The 17,598-nt window shown below is 37.6% G+C and overlaps 1 protein-coding gene and 1 long non-coding RNA gene across 2 annotated transcripts in view; one reads left to right on the top strand and one right to left on the bottom strand.

The window, feature by feature from the left end:
* The window catches only part of LOC141774412 (TBC1 domain family member 12-like), a 23,607-nt gene extending 13,944 nt beyond the window's left edge, over positions 1–9,663 (top strand). The window contains exons 4-14 of the mRNA XM_074647075.1: positions 2,237–2,373; positions 3,080–3,162; positions 3,886–4,003; positions 4,101–4,207; positions 5,277–5,360; positions 6,120–6,214; positions 6,894–6,965; positions 7,813–7,941; positions 8,042–8,151; positions 8,813–9,071; positions 9,197–9,663. Coding sequence (XP_074503176.1) covers positions 2,237–2,373; positions 3,080–3,162; positions 3,886–4,003; positions 4,101–4,207; positions 5,277–5,360; positions 6,120–6,214; positions 6,894–6,965; positions 7,813–7,941; positions 8,042–8,151; positions 8,813–9,071; positions 9,197–9,268 — 1,266 coding nt within the window. The 3' untranslated portion in view covers positions 9,269–9,663. The remainder of the gene's footprint in view (positions 1–2,236; positions 2,374–3,079; positions 3,163–3,885; positions 4,004–4,100; positions 4,208–5,276; positions 5,361–6,119; positions 6,215–6,893; positions 6,966–7,812; positions 7,942–8,041; positions 8,152–8,812; positions 9,072–9,196) is intronic.
* LOC141774413 (uncharacterized) lies at positions 8,169–17,598 on the bottom strand. Its single transcript, XR_012595340.1, has 5 exons — positions 17,345–17,598; positions 14,843–14,918; positions 12,309–12,438; positions 8,788–9,097; positions 8,169–8,187 (listed from the first exon to the last, which is right to left on the bottom strand). It is a non-coding gene; the product is annotated as an uncharacterized LOC141774413 (long non-coding RNA).

Here is a 17,598-nt window from a genome sequence, read left to right as displayed (position 1 = left end):
GGACCCCTAAATTGATAAGATTTGGCTTCAGGGACCTCCATCTGAAAATATTTTGGTTGTTAGATATGATTAGCTCCAGAAGAAAACGTGTGTTTAATACTTTTTTATGCTCGGGCAAGTGAGAGATTTACTAGCCCGACGTGGCATTTTACTTGCCCCGGGCAAGCAGGCACTGCGTTGTGTTGAGCCTCTAGCTAAAAGTATATGGACCAGAGACCCACGACAATTCAATAGTACGCTACATGACCATTCTTGGTCACTAGAAACCGTGAGGACACGTGACGGTCTTAAGATTGCAGCTGTAGTTCCTATGAAGGAAAATGACAACTGTTTCAACATGACAAAGCCAACTCCATAAAGAAATGGTTTCCCCAGTTTGGTGTAGAAGAACTTGACTGGTCTGCACATACCTCTGACCTCGACCCCATCCAACACCTTTGGGATGAACTACTGCTCTTGCGGCTGAATGGGAGTAAATCCCTGAAGCAGGTTCACAGTGGAGGCTGTTGGAGCAACACATTAATGTCCATAGTTTTAAAATGAGATGTTCAACTGTTCAAATGCTGCAGATTCAATTGTCAAAACTCTGTAAATGAAACAGCAGCTTTCACGGTGCAGTTAACCCACTTAAACCACTCAGTCACATGATTTTTATCCATATGACTTTCACTTCACAGTGAAACTGATGACAAAGCAGCACCAGTTGAACTTTCCATCCTCAGAGTCAGAGAGTGAAGTCTGCCTCCCTCTGCTGGCGGTGCTCAGAAATCAGCGTATGAAAGGCTTGTTGTCTCGTCGGCCTGCAGCTGTCCTGCTCCTGTGAATGAACTGTTTATTGTGCTTCGCTTCGACCGTTAGACCTCAAATATACGAGTACACACTCACACATGGGCACAAACATTGACATTCATCAAGCAGCCTGGATAGGCCACATGTACACGCTCACACACTCGGAAACGTTCACAACTCATACATGAATATAGTAGCTTTGATGCTGCATGTCACACAGTCACCCACAGATGGAGATTTATTCAGACTTCTGCAGAGATTTTCCTCCAACAAACCAACATTTTCCCCTTGGCCGAAGCTGATGAACAATTGCTCTGTGTGTGTGTGTGTGTGGGCCTATTGTATAGCTGTTTGCAGAATGTGGTTTGGTATAACATCTCTATTGTTAATATTTACATCACAACATAACATTTTGTGACAAAGAGATGCCTGAGTAAACATATTTTATAGTAAAACTTGATTAACAAAGATGACAGTATAATAAATACAGTATAAGATAACAGAATATTTTGAAAATTAAAGCAATCGACATTGAAATTATTTGAAATAGCTACTCCACTTGACAAAATCACAATGTCCATTAGTAGCTTCGCATCACTCGATCTTCCACTGCAGATGACGGTGGTCCCTGAATGAGACATTTTAATTACAATTTAAATTTTTGATTTATTTTATTTTCAAAATGTATAGTTCCTTTGACAGGGATGATACATGTAAGCATTGTTACATTTAGATAAAATGAAACCAATGCTTTTATATAAGACTTCTAGCTGTTGCTAATTTGCAGTCCCTGTCCCTGGTTAGGCTAAAACACATATACACTCTAAAACACATAATACAATATAAACATAGAGACAAATAATAAATCATATAGAAACAACCAGATAATTGAAACAACGACTAAAACCAACAATAAGAACAATGACTGTATATCTGTATGTCTGCTGTGTAAACCGATGTGTCTCAGTGTCCACAGATTTGCTCTTTTTTAAGACATAGTTTTGCCTTTGTGATGAAAGCTTTAAAACCAGTTATTGTTTTTATTTCTGATGCTAGGGTATTCTAAATCTGTGGGCCTTTATCTGGAAACGATGGAAATGTTGTTCAGCGTTTTGACGGTTTACAGTCTCCACTTAATGCTCCCCTCGTAGTGAATGAAGAAGATAAAATGATTACTTTATAAACTGCTAGTTCAGAGGTTGGCAGGTTGTCAATGGCTAAGAGAGCTTAGCTCATGGGGTCTGTTAGCTGTTAATCTTTGTTAAAATAATGTCTTTTTACTGTCCAGTACAGCAGTAGAATAGATACTAATTTATCTTAGACTATGGACAGAACATTTCAGGAACATGCAGGAGCTGATTAAAGAAACCCTAACAGAAGCTAGGGGAACATCAGAGAGGATTTCAGCTCTCTGTGACGGCCGGTTTGTTTGTTTTCGTGTCCACAGGAGGAGGAGGAGGAGCAGCAGGATCAGGACTCGGGTGTGTCCTCGTGTCCTCAGCTTCCCCCGGCTGCAGGGAGGAGGAAGAACCTGGAGTTTGAACCTCTTTCCACCACAGCTCTCATCCTGGAGGACCGGCCATCGTGAGTACCAGTCAGAGACACACGTGGAGCAAAAATATCATCTGTCACTGGTTCAGTCTGGAACAATTTAGTGTATCGTGGTTTCATATCGAGTATATATTTGATTGATTCTTACTAACTGCTGCGGGAACCTGAGCTGATGAGATGTCTGTAATTGGGATGCAAACAAATATAAACAAATATAGATCTTGCTATTGTTATTAGTCATAGTTTTTAGTGTTTATGTCACATCGCGTCATGTCAGTATTCGACTAAGTTTTATTGTAGATGATGATCTACTCTTTAAGATTTTTGATATACTTTTACACCACGACCCTGAAAAAAATATTTTGTAAATAAAAACGTTGCTATTTTTACACTCTTACCTCTACAAGAGTAAAAATGTAAAGTTTATCCTGAATGTGGCTAGAGAGGCCATATTTTTTACCTAAATCATATAGGGACCATTTTTAAGACATCTCAGAATTAGCTTGTCTCAACATTTTTCAGTTCAAGTTGGACTTTGTCAGACTGAGCTTGACGTAAACACTATGGATCTGAAATGATTAGTCCATTAATCAGTTTGTCCATCAATTGATTGGCAACATTTTAATAATCAATTAAAAAAAAAATATATATATATATATATATATATACACATTAAGCTACTTTTTAAAGTAAAAAGTGGCTGATTGACCGTCTGTCTGACTGATTCTCTGTCTTTCAGGAACCTACCTGCTAAATCTCTGGAGGAGACTCAGAGACACAAAATGGAGTACGATGAGATGGTCGCGGGAGCCAAGAGGAGAGGTAAACACACACACACGCAGAGCAAATGTCAAGAGCCAATTGCAACCAGTGTCTGAAATGACCTCTTTATCTCACTTGCCAATGTCACAACCTGGCTCTCAGGGCCATGACAAATAGGGAGACACACCGTGATAACATTTAAATCAATTCATTTATTTAACAAGAAGAGGGTAAAATATACAAAACAAAGGATCAAAAGGTATGGAGTGTGAAAATCAGTAGTGTAAGGTGTGCATGCAGGGTGTAAATGGTGTGTGCGTGTTGAAAAATGTATAAAACAAGCAGAGGATTAACCAAGGAGAACCTAAGGCTGCCACATGCACAGCGATGGTGTCATCGGGGAAAGATAGAGAGAGAGAGAGAGAGAGAGAGAGAGAGAATGAGTCATCAGCCTCGGTTTTATAAGCTGGGAACACTGAGCCTAGGTTTTCCCAGAAGGCCCTGATGGCAGGTTAACAGAAATCCTACTATATAAGCGATAGCAGGGGTCGCCACACCAAAAATAAACAGCAAAGAGTTTGTTGGCAAGACCAGTTTTCCCCACTGTATATGATGCAGAGCCATTGTTCTGCTTGGATGTGACTGGCTCAGACAGATATAGAGTAGCCAGCAGGGACAAAGTTAGTCAACAGGAAGACTAAATGTAAGCAAAACGTGGTACCGTCTCACTCAATGTCTCTCTCTCTCTCTCTCTCTCTCTCTCTCTCTCTCTCTCACACTCAGAGATGAAGGAAGCCCAGAGGAAGAAGCGTCAGATGAAGGAGAGGCACAGACAGGAGGACATCATCTCCAACGCCATGGTCGTCTGGAACACCGAGATCCTGCCACACTGGGACACCATGTACGTCTCCACAGCTCTGTGTGTGTGTGTCATGTACATAGTGTGTGTGTTGTGTTGTGCAGTGTGTTTATTTCTGTCATTGTCTGTGTGTGTGCAGGAAGGCAACGAGGCGGGTCAGGGATCTCTGGTGGCAGGGACTTCCTCCCAGTGTCAGAGGAGGAGTGTGGAGCCTCGCCATCGGTAACGAGCTCAACATCACACCAGGTACACATTGATCATTGTGTGTGTGTGTATCAAAGCCTGATATATCGTCTTCCTCTGTGCCATAGAGCTCCATTGTTGTCCAAAAACGATTAAAAACACATCAATGAGCCACGCTGATGCACTTGCTGACACGTAGGGCTATACTGACTAGTTAGAAGCTTCGAAGCTTCATTCCTAATGTTGACATTCAAATTCTAAATCAACATTCACATATCTTGTTTTTTTGGCTACTCTAATATTATTAGTATTATACTATTTCAGTGGTGGCTGCGTAGGATTGTTTCTGACTTGTGTGATCCAAACATTTCCAATAACTCTCCTATTGAAAAAAGATAGACGTAATAATTTCCAAAATTCACAACATGTTTTTATCTAACAAAATATTTTGCTTTATCCAATATTTGTTTCAAAAACAAAATTTTTACTGCGGTCAAAAAAACAGTTTTCTCTCCCGCTTGCTGCACACAAAGGGAGGCACACACCTGTATTAACGGGGCGGTCTAACAGCAATCTAACAGCACAATAAATAACATTTATATAATAACACCAAGGCAAATCTGTTTTTACATTTTTTTTAGGGTGATGACGTTATAAAATATGACAACAGACAATCAAAGCTTCACTCAAAAACCTCAATAGAAGCTTCAAATGTAAAAAAAAAAAAGACATTTGGTACAGGTCCAGTGACATGTTCCTTCATTACCATGAACACACACACTAGTTTATTTTGATTCAATCCCACAGACACCGTCCTGCTGCCGAAAATACTCACTAGAGCACCAAATGTGGATTAATCCACCGCTTAAAATAGTCCCCAACAAATGCACTATTTCTCCGTTTATTTGATTAAAAACTACAGTGAGCAGCTGTTGTAGGAAATTACTGAGTCTTTTAAAAAATAAAATGAAACTATATATATTCGTGAAGTGTTTGAGTAAAGTCTTTTAATGTTTGTCTGTCTCAGAGCTGTGTGACATCCTGCCGCAATTACTGGATTTTCTGATCTTTTCTGTGTCACATGTCAAAGTTAAAACCTGATTCATAGTTTGTGTTTTTTCTGTTTGTGCAGAGCTGTATGAGATCTTCCTGTCCAGAGCCAAAGAGAAGTGGAGGAGTTACAGTGAAACCAGTTCAGTCAACGACAGTGAGAGTGGTACGACACGGCACCAGTCTGAACTCTAAAAACCAGAACAAGCCACGGACTACATTTACATGCACAAAATATTCTGTTTTTTGCCCTTATGCCTAAAAAGACAATCTTCCTACTGAGCTGTTTACATGGCTAATGAAAATATTCATTCCACTAATATTTCCGTTTACATCCAGCCGTGCATACTCTCATTAACGCATAAACACAGCCTCCCTCTTTCATTCCTTCAACCACCTTCTTGAAAAGTTCGGCGTAGCGATATTTGCACATATCCAAAAACCTGTTGTTATCCAAGTCTTTCATAATGTTTAAAAGTAGGTGTGTTTCTCCTTCCGATCAAAATGTGGGCTTTTCTTTTGGGCTTGCATCTCTGCAAACTGTCAGCTAGTTGGTTTGCGTGCGACACACAGAGCTGGCCGTAAACAGGCAAGAGGCCGCGGGTCAGTCTATTGCAAACTGCCATAAAAACCCCAGTTGAGACACATATTCCGAATGCGCTGTATACACGTCCAAAGAATGCTCCTAAAACCTGAATAATATCAGCACATCACACGTCTTATTCAGAAAATGCTCCATTCGGAATAAGGCCTAATTCACAACATTAGTGTGCATGTAAACATAGACATTGTTACATTCAAAACAGAAGATGTACTATTAATTATTCATATTAATATTTGTTATATAATAAAAGTTAAAAACATAAACAACCATCTAAAGTGAAATAAGACATTGAAACTTTTCTCTGGTGTGTGTTCCTGTTAGACGGAGGGGCGTCTCTGGCTGACCGAGAGTCCAGTCTGGACCTCATCAAACTGGACATTTCCAGAACCTTCCCCTCTCTCTTCATCTTCCAGAAGGTATTATATATGTATATATGTAATCTGTAACTGCTGCTGTGTCTGCAAGGTGTGTGTGTGTGTGCTCTTGTATTTATCTATCATTGTGAGAGTAAGTTAGTTTTAGAACTTCAGAGTGACAACGTTTTGTCTGGTTGCATCGTCTGAGGGTTAAAAGGACCATATTGTACGGCGTGCTTACAACTTACAGTTCTACCTCTCAGCATCCCATTGATTCCATTTCATTTTAGTATGCTATCAAAATCGTTAAAGATACTTAATTTTAGAGTTTGAATTGTTCTGAAATCATGCAGTGATCTTTGACTCTATTCAGGTTGTATTTTAATCAATACAAATTTAAACAATTATGCAAAATATTGCAAAAGCTAAGATAAAGCTGCATGTTTTGGGAAATGACTGGCAGTAACAGAAAGTGTAAGCAGATAGTTATTTGGCTTAAACATGCAAGACTCATTGTTGGAATTAGGATTAGGATACTAAGGGTTGGGGTCAGGAACTGAAAGGCTAAGCAGCTAATCATCAGTAATATTCCTGATTGTTCTTTCATGTTGAGTTTTGTCTCTTCACTCTATTTTTCCTTCTTACTTTGCATAAATCTGCCCTCCATTCATCCCTATCTTCCCCTCTCTTCCTCCTCCTCCATCTATTAATCTTAACACTCTCTCTTTTCTGTCTTCAGGGTGGTCCCTACCACGACCTCCTCCACAGTGTACTGGGGGCTTACACCTGTTACCGACCTGACATTGGCTACGTGAGTTTGATTTTTTTCCGCCCTCAAAATGACAATAGTTGATATTAAGTTGTTTATAGACAGAATTGAACTACATTAGATTTTAGTTTTCTTTATATTTGTCTCTTCTCATTCTACACATCTGGTGTCTTAATATTTAGAGCTGTTTTTTGTTTTGATACTCGTGGCGATACAGTACCTGTGCTTTGGTGCTGATCCCACAATGATACTGTTTTCAAAACCTTACCTTGAGAGATATAAACATATTTTTTAATTAACAAAAGTTAAATGCTGTCTAAACATTATGAAGTGTTATCGGCAAATGAACATATGTTTTTTTTTTAAAAGGGGACTTTGAAATTGCTTACTTGAAAAGATATACTATGTGTTTTGTTAAATCCTAAAAAAAAGGTGTAAAACACGTAGAAAAGAAAGAGGACTAATTCAGAATGTGACAGTTGTATGTCATCCTTAATAAACGCAGTATTTGGGTTTTTCCATCAGCTGCGTTCGTTCCCTCTCCGGTCCCCAAACCAAAGTTTCAACACTGAATTGGAGTTAAAGCAAAATAATTTATTACTACACAAGGTGAAGTTGTGACAGTAAACTGAGGCCAAAACAACAAACGAAAGCGTCCATCTCTTCAAACGTGCTGGCACACCCTAGATGTTGTGAAGACACTCCCCAAGCTGAACCTACCTATAAAACAAGAAAACAAACAACTAGACACAGGACCAAAACAGAATCATGTCAGCATTTAAAAACTGAATATCGACTGTTAAATTAAAGAGATAATTCTTGGTACAAAAACTCAGTCCATCTTTCATGCTGATCTGGAGTCTGTGTTGTTGTTGTTGTGGTGTTTCAGGTCCAGGGCATGTCATTCATCGCTGCTGTGCTGATCCTCAACCTGGAGGAGGCCGAAGCCTTCATCACCTTCGCCAACCTGCTCAATAAACCCTGTCAGATGGCCTTCTTCAGAGTCGACCACGAACTGGTACACACACACAGACAAAATAACTGTTATTCAGGTTACTCGTTTTGTTTACTTATGACCTCGTCCTTCATCTGCTCTCTACTCTCTCTGTCTGTGTCAGATGTTGAAGTATTTTGCAGCCTTTGAGGTTTTCTTTGACGAGAATCTGCCTCGTCTCTTCAGCCACTTCCAAAACAACAACCTGACCCCTGACCTCTATCTGATCGACTGGTGAGTTATTAAAGACTCTGTTGTCTTTTCAGCACACTGTTGAGGTTTAGATGGGAAATCAACAGTGGAGGAAGAAGTATTCAGATATTTTTACTTAAGTGTTTCCTCCATATTATGCTGCAGAATTATGAGCGCCGCTGCTAGAATTTCACACGAGCATTATTAATATCCTCTGCTCTCGTGGTTCACAGAGTGCAGGGCTTAAGCCTAAAATATACTCCCAGACAGACGCGTACACGGACAATGAGTAATAGCAATAAGTAAAGTACAAGTGCCTCATGCCGTATAGCCCGGTGAATTGTCAGGAAGGTATGAAAAATAGATACCGCCCAAGCCTAATTGGCGCCATGGAGTTTGAAAAAGGAACTTCTCATTAAAGTTTTAAATAGGGCTGCACGATTTTGAAAAAAATGTCTAATTGCGATTATTATGACTGATATTGCAATTGCGATATTAGTAAAAACTCATATGAAGCAGTAAAGCGAAAACCCAGAGAGCAGCTAGTAATGTCTAATTACCACCCTTTTCTAATTTTTGTTCCTTATTTACAGCTTCCTGTAAATAAGCAATACAAAAAAAAAATCACATTTGCTTTTTGAACATTTGAGTTTACACTACGAATATAAAGTTACTTACTTTGTTTTTGTGTGTCTCTGTCCAGGATCTTCACTTTGTACAGTAAGTCTCTCCCTCTGGACGTGGCGTGTCGGGTGTGGGACGTCTTCTGCCGGGACGGGGAGGAGAGTTTGTTTCGAACGGGGCTCGGTATCCTGCGACTGTTCGAGGACGTCCTGCTCCAGATGGACTTCATCCACATCGCCCAGTTCCTCACCCGCCTGCCGGAGGACCTGCAGGCACACAACCTCTTCACCGCCATGGCCAACACACACATGATCAGCAGGAACCGCCGCTGGGCTCAGGTCAGCATCACGCTCAGAGTTCACGGCTTTGAAAAAAAAACATAGAACATTTTGTGAATGTGTTTTTGAGTCTCAAATTAGTTTAAAATGAAAAGTACTTATTAATTTTCTCTATTTTCTCTCAGGTGTTTACTGCATTGATGAAGGAGGGAAATAAAGAGATGGACAAAAACACCAGCCCGGCTTTGAGAAGCTAACACTAGCCAGCCTTGACGCTAACGCCACCTTTCTTCAAACTAATTGTGAAACGCGAGCTGTGAAGGCTTGAATCTCATGCTAGCTCGCTATGTCAGCAACATCGGAGGCTAGCTGTGAAGCTTGAAGCTACGTAGCCTGAAGCTAAACTCTCACCCTCTCAGAGGCGTCGCTACGAAGCTTGAAGTGAACACGAGCCAGCCGTTGAAGCTGACGTCAGACTTTTGGGCAAGAGACGATCTGTGATGGAGCCAGAGCGGGAAACCAAAGTGGGTAGTTAATTCTTAACTTCAGTAGCCGTTGTCAGTATTTCAACAGACAGATTTCGGAGAAGCGACTGGTTGTTTTAGCAGCAGTGTCGCTACTCTACCAGCCTATTAAAGCTGGATAATTCAAACTGACTGTCAGATAATATTCTGTGTTATTTCCCCCGCCGGCTGGGACACCACTAACAGCGAGCATTGCGCCCCGTGTAATTCTCCTAAAAGGCTCAAATTAAAATTTTCGGTGCTAACGATTTTTCTAAAGGCTTCAAAAATTACGTCTGTGGTTTAATAATTAAATGTAGGTCCTTGTAGGTTTTGATTTCACACTATTATTACTTTGCCGCATTTTAAGCTTGAACTCTGGATCTAAAAACGATGGGAAGCTGCAGTAGCATGGCTGATGCTGATATACTGGTTGTAGCGGATAAATTAACCTCCCACTAGCTTTTTGAAATATTCATCTGTAGGCAAAATAAAAGGAATCATTTTGTACAATGTAGTCTTCCTAATAATTACTAAGGAATCAAATAATACACATCTCATCAGTGATCCTAATCAAGTAGAAGCAGACTAAATATTTTGTGATTTTGATGTTTTTACAGGAAATGAATTATTCCATGGTCCACTGGGCTCAAGAAGTCTCTTTCTACATGTGTTAAATACTTTAAAATATTATCGTTAATATCAAAATCAAACTGTAAATGGGCGGAAATTAATTATTGATCGTGGATGTAGAAATTCACTATCACTGTTGGTGTTCAATCGGACAGATTTTTAGATGTTTCACAGTAAAAAATCTCTAGATTGTTCTGGTAATTAATCGACATGAATTCATGAAATGTGGATCGGAGCTAAAAAGACACATGTGTCAGCTTTAGTGTTGTTTCGGTCAAAATTATCAACACGCTCTCATCCCAACTCGTCACATACTGACGCTTTGTCGGACCCCTCGACGTCACTTTTCAGTAAACACGCGCTTAATGTCGTGAATTAAACAAACACTTGCTTAGGTTTAGGCAACAAAATCACTTAGTTAGGTTTAGGAAAATACCACATGGTTGGGCATAAAATGACTACGCTGGTGCGTCTCATACGGGGGCTAAAGCGCCGACGGCCGTGACAAAGCGTCAGTATTTGATTTCCTGGGAATGAGAACAAGCTGAAGTTATCCATGAAAATCTTGTGGAAGAACCACAGTGAGCTGACAGTAAATGTAGGAGCGCGGGGGCCATCACAGTTTTCAATCAGTGTTTCAAGGATCCAGATTTATCCGAGCACTTTATAGATGCAGCACTGAAGCTACATCACGAACACAAAACTACACAGAGCGAGCTCAAACTAAATGAACGGGGCATTAAGTGCCTCACTGTTTCCTCTCTCAGTGGTTTGAGGGAATTAAACAAGACGACCAAGATTGCTAGATTAGATAGAAACATGTAGGCAAAACATCACGCAGATACCGGAGCAACAATACTGGCTTGGCTTTTAGCTTTTACTAGTTTCAGCTTGAGAATGGAGCTTTTTAGTCTTTGCAGCAGAACTTTTTCTCACTTGTTCCAAAAGAAATTTCAGCAGGAGACTGGAAGTTTATATCGATGAACTTAAAAACTGCCTGCACACGTTACAGCATTACGTATTTTTACAAACTTGCCTGAGAGATACTTCATTTTAACATCAGAATATCTTCCTCTAGAACTTCAGATTTTGCCTCGACATAACTCTTCACATGCTAAAATACTACCCCCTCACTGTTTATTGGCTTAACTGCAAATTGCAGACACATATAATAACTCAAACTGGAACAATAAGCCAATTAATCAATTAGTTGATCAACAGCTATTTTGATAATTGATTCATAGTAACAGTGTCTGAATCCAGCTTCTTATATGTGACGTTTTTTTACTTTTCTTTACATGATATAATTGTAAATTTAATTTGGACTGTTGGTCGGACAAAACAAGACATCTCTCTGTGAAATTAGACTTTTAAAAATATTTTCTTACATTTTATAGATGATATAATTATGGCTGCAACTAACGATTATTGTTATTATCGATGATTATTTTCTTCATTAATCGTTTGCTCCTAGAAAAATGTCAGAAAATAGTGGATTACAATTTCATAGAGCACAAAGAAATGCTTGTTTTGTAGTCTAAAACCCAACAATATATTCAGTTTAATATCATAAAAGTCTAAAAAAAACAGCAAATATTCACATTTGAGAAGTTCGAACCAGCTAAATTGACATTTTTGCTTAAAAACGATGAATTAGTTGTCCGAATAGCTGCAGATCAATTCCTTTTAGAGCTGAAACAATTAGTCAATTAACAGAAAATGAATCCATTAATTGAGAAAATAGTATACAGATTAATTGATAATAAAAATAATCATTAGTCACAACCCTGTACGACGCGTTAACTTCTAAAGGAGGCACATACGTGTGCTATCCATCATGTGTCGTTAAAAGCAAGTATATACTTAAGTGCTCTAAAATAATGACAACAACAACGGAGTTAATCTCTCTGTGCTAGAAGCCCCGAGTGATTCCATGTGTTAAATCTGGATTATAATCTTAAAGAGGCAGTACGTCGCCTCGTCAGGTCCTGCTGCCTGTTGAAGTGCTTTACATCACCTCCGTTTCCCGCTTCTGTCACTTTATGTTCAACACTCCTTTGATTTATACACACACTATAAATGTAACCTTCATCTCCATTTCATCCCTACCTCTCGATAACACACACACACACATTACTAATGACGAATACTTTCCACTTACCCACCAGCAAATGAGCAGGCCTTAAAAGCTTGGACCAAGCAGCCACTTTGTAGTGTTTTCCGTGTGAACTACGGCTGCAGCTTTTTTCCGGTTGGTAAAGCAGAAAACTCTCTGGAGACGAATAGCAACCCTGGAGGAAGAGGAGAGGGAGGGAGAGAAATAGTCATTGTTATTATCAAGCTATTTTTCTTTCCTCTTCATGATAACTACCCAGGTCTTCTTCATTATTTATTTCAAACAAACCAGAAAGAAAAATAACAGACAGCGAGCGATTGCTGCAGCAAATTGTAAATTAACTGATTGGAGAGTATCACATATTAATACTTTTAGAAGACAATAAAACGACAAAAGTTTGAGTAAAGACAGTGAGAGGTGTTGAGGGTCAGAACGTCTCTCAGCCAACCTCTGCCGGACCTCCAGGTTGCCTCTTTTCTGGTGAGTTTTTCTGCGTCGTACCCGTGTTACACCAAAATGACTCCATAAATAAGGGTTTGTTCTACATCAACCAATCAGAAGCCAGTGTGCATGTGTCCAAGTTGGTATCAGTGTTGTTTTTTGGGGGGGGGAAAAACTCACCATCGAGCTGTATTGTTTGTGTTGATGTTTGTATGAACTGCCAAACGCTGTGTTCATTGAATCACATGGTCTAGATTCAGTGGAGGTGATTTAGATATGTTTTTGCTTTGAGGTAAAAAACACAGATTGCTTTAAGCTCCTTCAGCTTTTTAGGAAGTTAACTAAGGAAGTTGTGTGTGTGTGTGTTTTCAAAGTAAAACTTGACCAAAGTGTTAATCAATAATAGAGACTGAGAATTAAATCAGATTATTTCAAGTCAGTAAACATAATAAATGCATAATAAACAGATGTATGCCCACAAATTTAAAGATAAAAATGTGCAGTTTTCACTCACATCGCATTGGTTCCTCAGTTTACAATTGGCACTTTCTCATTTAATCTCAAAACACCTCCAGTGGATCTACACACTTCTGTTTCAGTGAATAATAATGAATCAGAGAAGGCAATATAAAATAATTAGCACTTTGTGAACATGAGCTGTTTTCTTTAACAGGTACACTAATTACACTGAGCGCAATGACGCTCAATAATGAACTTGCAGTAAAATGCAAAGAAACAGACTTGTTAACTGTTAATGAAGTCATTTCCCATTAAGATAATGAATTAATGAACAGGTTTCCATTAATCCACCTTAAATCTGGTCTCCTAACACAAACCAGATGTGACCAATGTGACTCCTGTGGTTGATTTTTGTATGAAAACACTTTTAAATTCTTATTTTCAACACATCTGTGAGTTTGGGTGCAACGCGTCTTTTAACATTGTGTGTCAACAGCCTGGTTTATTAAAGCTATTCCCAATTTTCAGTTTGTCTCATGGATTCCCGAGAAGGTTTTCTAATCCTAAAAATAATCTCAACCCTTAAAATTGGACTTTAAAATAGCCAAAATTGGAGTTACATGGTTCTTAAACCACAATGATATCCATTTGAAACCCAGAAATCCTCAATCTGCATCAAAAACATTATTTTTCATATTAAATAAAGACCAAAAATCAAGCTTAAGATCCCCAAATGGAAAAAAAAATTGTAGGTTTAAACACCTTTAATTTATTTTAAGGTCTTTTTTTAAGGCTGATCCAGATATGTTTAGATTGATCCTGTCGACCGTTAAGGTTTTGTTCCAGTATTAATATGTATTATACGCTATCTGAATTGTTTGTTGTCATGTCATTTAATTACAAATATTCAGTTTCTTTGAGCATTTATTGTCAGTGTCGAAACAGTGTTTACACCATAATGGTTAAAAGTTCTATATACGGGATTCAGAGCATTAATATAGCAGCAAACAACTATTTGCTATGTACAGATATAGTGAAGTAATGTCTACCTGAGCAGAGGATGAAGACACTCTTCCTCTATGTGTGTTGTAATCCAAGCTTCTCTGTGCTTTGTTTACATAGCAGGGCTGGCCGCAAGAGCATTTTAGTGCATGTGAGTCTCTCCGTTGTGCCCTACTTGCTATCTTGTCTTCGGTTCCCCCTCAGGTAAACACTGTTAGCTCTGTGAGCACTGTTGCCGTTATTTGCGCTTTCAGCACCGTTAACCGCTAGCTCAGCCGTCGCCTTGTTGAGAGCCGTGTGGAGGCAACAGAAATGCTCTGAATTCCGTATACAGAACCGTCAACTAAAAACTAAAAAATGAGACGGATTAAATTATTAGTGTTATACGACTGAGCAAACTATAAATTAAAAATGTTTTCAGACTTTCTCAGTATTCATGCTCAGTAATGATCACAAACTGAAATAAAATATCCGCTGTTGTCGGCATATATTTAGTGTTGAGAAGTAACACGATATCCCAAACTAGACACACAGATGTGTTGATGATGAAAGAGGCTACTCTCTGTTTGTGTTTGTACTCATCTTCACTCTTTTAGACTCCTCAATTTGGAAGATAAAAGTGCAATACGGTCTTGTTTTTAGGCAAGAGATACATAACAGTAATTCAGCGTACTTACCCAGAATCCTCAGCAGGTTGGCTTAACGTTCCCTCGTCTCACCTCACTCCAGATCATTGATGAAATATTCAGACAGCTGCAGAGGGAAGATGAGATTAATGTGATATTCCCCCCTCATATGTTCCATGTATTCATTTTTATTTAAGTTTCATCAGCATTCTCAGTTGTATTTTATACTTTCATGTGGATTCATTTAGCTTTTTATTTTATGCGTTTTATTATTTTCTTGTCAAATTTCAGTGTACAGTTTTTTTTTTTTTCATAATGCCTTACAGGTGATGTAAATAAACTGTAAAAATTTTCTTTCTTTTCATATAATGGCCACTAGTTGAATGTGTAAATAAATATCTCAGTAAACTAACATCTGTCTGATCTTTAAATCTCAGCTTTAACTTCATAAGGTTTTCTGTTGCATAACCCCCCAGCTGTATCTCTGGTAAACCCTAGGAGGAGACGCTCGTCTTACTCCACTGTCGGGCACCGGACATTGATGTGAGGATGCTACAAAAAGAACTGTGAACTCAGCAACCAAGCTACCAATGCCACATGCATTGGTGTTCTCTTTGTATATTTGACTTTGTCATTAGACGTTAGACCTGAAAACGGACTGTGTTACATAAGGATCGAATTCACAACCTCCAGTATTCCAACCACATATCTACCACACTGAGCTATTTCACAAGTCATGATTTAATAAGTCAAAAAAAGAGTAGAGTAAGTACAGTATGTCTGAAAAAAGTCAGTGTAGTATGATGAAAAAAGTCATTGGACAGTATCCAGAAAATCATAGTCATAGTATATATAGTATGTGGAAAAAAAGTAATAGTCGAGCATGTAGAAAAAAAATCATATGTATGTTGAAAATAGTCATAGTATAGTGTGTCGCAAAAAGATACAATACTATGACTTTTTTTCATGAAATTTTTTGACATAATATACTGACTTTTTTTCGTGAAATTTTTCGACATACTATAATATGACTTTTTTTTCGTAACATTTTTTCGACATATACTATGACCTTTTTATCGTGAAATTTTTCAACATACTATACTATGACTTCGTGAAATTTTTCGACATACTATACTATAATTTTTTTATGAAATTTTTCGACATACTATACTATGACTTTTTTTCATGAAATATTTCGACATACTATACTGACTTTTTTTATGAAATTTTTTAACATTATAAAGTATGACTTTTTTATGAAATTTTTCGACATACTATACTATGACTTTTTTTATGAAATGTTTTAACATACTATATAACTTTTTTCATGAAATATTTCGACATACTATACTATGACTTTTTTATGAAATTTTTCGAAATACTATACAATGACTATTTCATGAAATGTTTCGACATACTATACTATGACTTTTTATGAAATTTTTCAACATACTATACTATGACTTTTTTATATTTTTTCGACATACTATAATATGACTTTTTTTCGTGAAATGTTTTCGACATATTATACTATGACTTTTTTTTCATGAAATCTTTCGACATACTATACTATAACTTTGTTATGAATTTTTTTAAGATTACTAAACTGACTTTTTTTCATGACATTTTTCGACATACTATACTATAACTTTGTTATGAAATTTTTTAAGATTACTAAACTATGACTTTTTCTCATGACATTTTTCGACAAACTATACTATGACTTTTTTTTCATGACATTTTTCGACATACTATACTATAACTTTGTTATGACATTTTTTTAACATACTATACTATGACTTTTTTTCATGACATTTTTCAACATACTATACTATGACTTTTTTTTCATGAAATTTTTCGACATACTATACTATGACTTTATTTCATGAAATATTTTGACATACTATACTATGAGTTATTTTCATGAAATTTTTTGACACACCATACTATGACTTTTTTTCATGAAATTTTTCGACAAACTATACTATGACTTTTTTTTCGTGAAATTTTTCGACACACTACACTATGTATTTTCTTCGTGAAATTTTTCGACATACTATATGACTTTTTTATGAAATTTTCTAACATACTATACTATGACTTTTTTTCATGAAATAATTCAACATACAATACTATGACTTATTTTCATGAAATATTTTGTCGCACAATACTATGACTTTTTTCATGAAATTATTCAACATAAAATAGCCTACTATGACTTATTTTCATGAAATATTTTGACATACTAAACTATGAGTTTTTTTTCGTGAAATGTTTCGACACACAATACTTGAAATTTTTCGGTCCAAAAGGGCGGCAGCGGCTATTGTAAAAAAACAAAACAAACACCGGAGTTCATCTCGTGGCTTCTATACTCTTTGTTTACGTTTCTGACGTTTCTACGTAAAAACCTGTGGCGCTAACGTTAGCAGAGTGCGTTAGCTCATTAGTGTTACACTATGCTACTGAAGGTTTAACGTTACTACTGAATTCATACACATGTTGCTTTTGCTTTTTGATCGTTGTAAGTTAACAGTGAATATAAAGACCTACCTGGTTTAACAGGTTCAGTGTTGCTCCTTCACTTGACTGTGTAATGTCTCTCCAGGTGATGATGGTGGTTAACACTCAGGCACAGGCTTTAGCTTTGATCTTTTATCTTTTTAACCTGTTTTCACTGCTGAGTTTGTCACTTTGACATCCTGGATACATTCTTTAAACACATATTGTAAACCTTTCTGTCTGCTTCTCTCTGAAATCGCTGTTTCCAACATTAATCTGACGGTTTTTGACGGTTTGACGTAAGT

The sequence above is a fragment of the Sebastes fasciatus genome, chromosome 9, assembly GCF_043250625.1.
Source record: "Sebastes fasciatus isolate fSebFas1 chromosome 9, fSebFas1.pri, whole genome shotgun sequence".
Lineage (NCBI taxonomy): Eukaryota > Metazoa > Chordata > Actinopteri > Perciformes > Sebastidae > Sebastes > Sebastes fasciatus.
Note: the sequence above shows the minus strand (reverse complement) of the source record. Positions and strands in the feature narration are given on the sequence as shown.